This window comes from Leucopleurus acutus (genome assembly GCF_964270905.1).
Source record: "Leucopleurus acutus genome assembly, chromosome: 8".
Lineage (NCBI taxonomy): Eukaryota > Metazoa > Chordata > Mammalia > Artiodactyla > Delphinidae > Leucopleurus > Leucopleurus acutus.
In genome coordinates, this window is record NC_139151.1 from 61,121,172 (window position 1) to 61,127,171 (window position 6,000).

Genomic DNA, 6,000 nt, shown 5'->3' on the forward strand with positions numbered 1-6,000 from the left:
TGAGGATCTAGAAAGCACATGAAATAACGGGTGAGATCAGGCATGAGAGGTAACAAGAAGGGAATGAGGGCAAAAATGCCACAGGATGGCCCCCATCACACTCATCCAGCAGGAAGGATAGGGTTCAGGTAATGGAAACAGAGCTCATATCTGATGTGACAGGCGTTCTTTGTCCCTGGAGACTAGTTCAGCACCTGACACAAATAAGCCATTCAGTGAATAGTTGTTCAATGAATAAAAAATGAGGTGCAAGCAGGGAACTTGCACAGGGTAAAACAGAATGAATTTCTGAGCCTACACTGACACACAGGTCTCCTGACTAGAGGGCCCCTGTGTAGTTCAACTTTGAGGAAGGCGGAGGGAGACGAGGCGTAGCCTTAACGTCTGAGGCATGAAACTCCACCATCTCCAGGGACTCCATTAGAGATGTTTAGTTGGGCAGGTGTAAGCCCAGGCCCTAGGACAGGGGGCGGAGCGCTGGAGCCACACTGCCTCCACTCCTTCAGTAGCGGCTGGCCCTGGTTGTGTTGCTAAGAGCTTTAGAAGACAAAGACAGAGGAATCGCACCTGGAGACCAAGGGCAGCTTGGCACTACCCCCACCTCCTGAAGCCACCTGCAGGCAGAGGCCCTGGGTATCTTACACCCAGGGACCAGGTCACAGAACCATGAGCCAGGACAGCAAAGTGAAGACAACAGAGTCCAGCAGTTCTGCCCCACCCAAGGCCAGGTGAGAGATCCTGGTCCCCTGTGTAAGATCTGTCTGCCTCACCAGATGGAGGCTGATCCTTCTTTGCTGCTTCCGGTCACAACCGCAGCACTGAACGGTGAATAAGTGAAGCACAACTTCCCCTCTTGCCCAACAGGAAGTTGCTGCCTGTCCTGGACCCATCTGGGGATTACTACTACTGGTGGCTGAACACTATGGTCTTCCCAGTAATGTATAACCTCATCATCGTCGTGTGCAGGTTTGGCACTATGGGAAGGGCCTTAAGCAGAGACCAGGGCTAAAGAGTGAGGCCCAGGAGAGGGGCGGGTCCCTTGCCCGGGCTGGTGTAGGGGCGGCGTCTATACGAGAGCCCAGCACTTAATGCTCAGCGGCTGCGGGAGAACACCTAACACACGGAGGGCGCCCTTAAGCCAGTCCTTTCTGTCCCTGCCACGCAGAGCCTGCTTTCCCGACTTGCAGCGCTATTATCTGGTGGCCTGGTTAGTACTGGACTGCACGAGTGACCTGCTCTACCTACTGGACATCGTGGTGCGCTTCCACACTGGTCAGTGAGTCTCAGGACTGACTTTTTTTCCATGTTCCCTTCCTAAAGAGAGCCTCTTAGTAACAAGAAAGTGACCCCCTCCCTGACAGCACTTTCACATGCCTCTATGTTTACGGTATCCCTGGGTTCACCCCAAAAACCCTGGAGCAGGGTTAAGCCGGCCCCCACCCTGTCCCCGGTAACTGTCTCCCTGGCCTGCCCTGGCCTGCCCACCCTCAACCTCGTTTCTGGGGCAGGCAGATGCCCTGACTCCACCCTATATCTGACACCACCCACGGCGGCCCCCACTTCCCCCACCAGGATTCTTGGAACAAGGCATACTGGTGGTGGACAAGGGTAGGATCTCGAGTCGCTACGTTCGCACCTGGAGCTTCTTCTTGGACCTGGCTTTCCTGTTACCCACGGAAGTGGCCTATGTGAGTCTGGGTCCGCACACGCCCACGCACGCTGAGGCTGAACCGCTTTCTGCGGGTGCCCCGCCTCTTTGAGGCCTTTGACCGCATGGACACCTGCACAGTTCACCCGAATGCCTTCCGCATCGCCAAGCTGATGCTTTACGTTTTTGCTGTCATCCATTGGAACAGCTGCCTATACTTTGCCCTGTCCCGGTACCTGGGCTTCGGGAGTGACGCCTGGGTGTACCCCGACCCCGTGCAGCCTGGCTTTGAGCAGCTGCGGCGCCAGTACCTCTATAGCTTTTACTTCTCCACGCTGATCCTGACCACCGTGGGCGATACGCCGCTGTCAGACCGGGAGGAGGAGTACCTCTTCATGGTGGGAGACTTCCTACCGGCCGTCATGGGTTTCGCCACCATCATGGGTAGCATGAGCTCTGTCATCTACAACATGAACACTGCAGATGCAGCCTTCTACCCAGACCACGCCCTGGTGAAGAAATACATGAAGCTGCATTGCGTCAACCGCAGGCTGCAGCGGCGAGTCATGGACTGGTGAGGATGCTGGGTTTCCAGACCAGGACAGGGAGAGGTGTACTGGATAGAATCTGAGAAAAGTGGCTGGGTTCTCATTGCCAGGTGGGTCAGGCAGGGCATTCAGGATGTGGCTCATTGGAGAGTTCACTGGGTGGGACTTGGAAAAGGATTTCCTCCACTAATTGGATATGGACTTAGGGCGAGGGGTTGGGTAAAAGATTGACAGGGAGAGGAATTCATACACAAGGAAGGATAACCCAGAACCCAGGGAATGGGAACTGCCACCACCTGGTAGGACTCAGAAGGTCCTGGAAGAGGTAAGAGGGAAAAGCAATACTCCTCAGGGGATGGCCAACAACAAGACGGTTGACTATGTCGTGGAGTCCATACTGTAGGCTGAACAAAGGGAAGTGTCACCAAGTTGGGGACCTAGAGCAGAGGATCGCTAAAGAAGATGGGGCTTGGTGACTGAAGTAGATATCGGTGATATGGTACAAGGCATCACTGAATGGTGGGTGAGTAGAGCCTGACAAGAGCTAAAGGGTATCCTAGTCACTGTTCACTGGTGGAGGCTTCCAGGCCCTGGGTGAGGGAGAAGCTGTCAAAACATATCTCTGACCAGCAGGTAGTGCATTAAAGATGTTTATCCACCAACTGTCAAGTATTCCCATGACCCCTGTGAGAACTTGGTGTGGTTGGGTTCTTGGCCGAGGCCAAGCTGAGAGCCCTGATGGAAGACGTAGAGGGAGGCATGTAGCGGGCTGGTGAGGACTGATGATGTACCTTGCCCCCAGGTACCAGCACCTGCAGATCAACAAGAAGATGACCAATGAGGTAGCCATCTTACAGCACTTGCCTGAGCGGTTGCGGGCAGAAGTGGCCGTGTCTGTACACCTGCCTACTCTGAGCCGGGTGCGGATCTTCCAGAACTGTGAGGCCGGCCTGCTGGAGGAGCTGGTGCTGAAGCTGCAGCCCCAGACCTACTCACCAGGCAAACAAATCTGCCTCAAGGGGGACACTGGCCGAGAGATGTACATCATCCAAGAGGGTCAGCCGGCTGTGGTAGCCGATGATGGTGTCACTCGGTATGCTGTGCCTGGTGCAGGGCTCTACTGTGGGGAGATCAGCATCATCAACATCAAAGGAGGGCACGCCATCATTGGTTCCGGAGACAGGGCTAGGGGAGGGGAATGGGGACAGCAGAACCCCATGCTGAGACCAGGTGGTACTTCAGAGCCTACAGATTAAGGACACCTGGCCCTTGCCTGAGCCACTAGAGGGCTCAAGAGAGAAGCAGGACAAGGAGGGTCTGTTCCCTGAGAAGAGGCTGTGCCAAGGTCAATGAGCAGGGTGGGTCCTTGGAAGAGAGAGCAGACCTGCTCTGTGGATAGCCACCCAAGGCACCAACAGATCAGTGGAAAGTGCAGAGATAATAACAATCAATAATAATAATAACAATGGTTAATATTTGTTGCCTGCTTACTACATGCCTTGTTCAAAGTTCTCCACATGTACCAACGCATCAAATTCTCACAGCAGCTCTATAAAGTAGGTACTATTATCCCCATTTTAAAGGTAAGGAAATCAGAACACAGAGAGTTTGGGGAACTTGTCCAAGGTCACACAGGTAATAAGTATACACTCCTGGGAACAGTACAAGAAACAAATATCTCATAGCCAAGTGGAAAGGAAGGTAGAAGGAAGGAATTCCTATTTACTGCATCAGCTCCAGTCCAGTCCAGGTACTGCACACTGGCTCATTTGTTCCTCCTATCAGCCTGTGCAGTAGGAGTTGTTCTACCTAATCATGGGTAAAGACACTGAGGCCACAGGAGATGGGAAAGACTGAAAAGGGCACGAGAGCACCAGATGTGCTCTCAGTCTGGGGATCCCACTCTCCAGTTGTCCTAAATGCCTCACATCTTCCTCCAAGGACCCCCTCAAGACCCACATCTTGTATGTAGTTGGCCACTGTTTACCTGACTTCGGACAAGTCACTTCCCTCTTTTAGGCCTCAGTTTCCTCACCTACCCAAGAGGGATGATATTAAAAACCCAAAGAGTTATTTGGGAGGATTAAATGAGCTATGAGTGAGGCACCCAGTGCAATGCCTGGCACATGGCAAGAGTTCAACAAACGGTAGTTCCCTTGCCCCTTCTAAGGTCCTTCTACCTCTGAGACGTTGCAGCATTCAGACGAACCTATCTTCCCACCCACCACCCACCACCCACCACCATCTTTCTAAAATGCAAATGACACCATACAGTTCTCCTGCTTGAAATATTTCAATAGTTTCTCACTGTCCTCAACACAAGGTCTGGACTCCTTGCCAGGGCTACGAGGCCGGCATGACCTGGCTCTCTCCATCTCTCCTCACACCCTGAACTTCAGCCTTCCTGGACTGCTTACTGTATTCTGTAACCACCTGACTCTTTCCTAAGTCCATCCCTCTGCTCGCCTAGCTGCCCTCCCCAGCCCCTCCCCTAGTTACCTCCTACTCAGTCCAGGCTTAAGTTCCTCCAGGCTTCCCTAAATTCTCTGCCTTACAGCTTGTCAGGGGCTCTTTGCCTATCTTCCCACAGTACCAGATGCACATCTACGCTGCATTGGCTATACTGTTACATAACTATCCCCTTAAATGTCTAAGTCCTCTAGACTGTGAACTCTTGGAGGCAGGTCACTGATACCCACCCAGCACAGGGCCCAGGCCCTACCCAGTACTCTACTGGATGAGAGAATTAATGAGGCAGGAAGAGAGGCTTGGAAGCACAAATGTGGAAGTGGGGGTCCTGGTTCCAGAGGGAGATGACCCCTCACGCCCACCCTGACTAACCTCCCACATGTCTGCCCGTGGCCACAGGGAACATGTCTGGGAACCGCCGTACAGCCAACATCAAGAGTCTAGGTTATTCGGATCTGTTCCGCCTGAGCAAGGAGGACCTGCAGGAAGTGCTGAGCGAGTATCCACAGGCCCAGCCGTCATGGAGGAAAAGGGCCGTGAGATCCTGCTCAAAATGAACAAGTTGGACGTAAACGCCGAGGCAGCTGAGACCGCCCTACAGCAGGCCACGGACGCCCAGCTGCGAGGCCTCGACCAGCAACTCGATGATCTGCAGACCAAGTTCGCACGACTCCTGGCTGAGCTGGAGCCCAGGGCACTCAAGATCGCCTATCGCATCGAGCGGCTGGAGTGGCCGACTCAGGAGTGGCCAATGCCTGAGGAACTGGCCGAGGCCGACAAGGAGGGCGAACCTGGGGAGGGAACGTCCAAGGATGGAGAGGGCAGAGCTGGCCAGGAGGGACCCCCAAGCCCAGAGGGACCCCATGGCCATTCCCCAGACCCCCACCACCAATTGAATCCAGAGTTGTAGGAAAGCCTGCCTGCAGAAACTCTGCCATCCAGTCTGCTAGGTTACAGAGATGGGAGTGAATTGGGTATGTAGATGCGCCACCTAGAGATGCAGGAGTATAGCACACATTTATCCCCTGCTCGCGCAGCACACACACACGCACACACGCACGCACACACCTATTTGCATATATCCACACTGGCCGTGAGACGGTGAAATCCATATAAAATGCTCTGGAGTTCCCCTTCTCAGAGCACACATGCTTTCTCACATAGATACGTCTTATACCCACATCATATATGCACATTCAGTCACACACCTCATAAACACGCATATACTGAGAATCACACATCAGTACACACAGATGCCTTCCACAGGTTTGCACACACTTGTGAACACACAAAAGTACTCCCATAACCCTCTCGTTCCAAGATATCTTTTAAATG

The 6,000-nt window shown here is 53.4% G+C and overlaps 1 protein-coding gene across 1 annotated transcript; it reads left to right on the forward strand.

The window, feature by feature from the left end:
* Window positions 1–666: 666 nt before the first annotated feature.
* On the forward strand, window positions 667–5,575 carry CNGA4 (cyclic nucleotide gated channel subunit alpha 4; the record flags this gene model as incomplete). Its single annotated transcript, XM_082844992.1, is given in 8 exon segments — window positions 667–728; window positions 865–966; window positions 1,166–1,272; window positions 1,573–1,709; window positions 1,711–2,222; window positions 2,999–3,366; window positions 5,065–5,178; window positions 5,181–5,575. Coding segments are annotated over 8 exon segments (1,797 nt in total).
* Window positions 5,576–6,000: the final 425 nt, after the last annotated feature.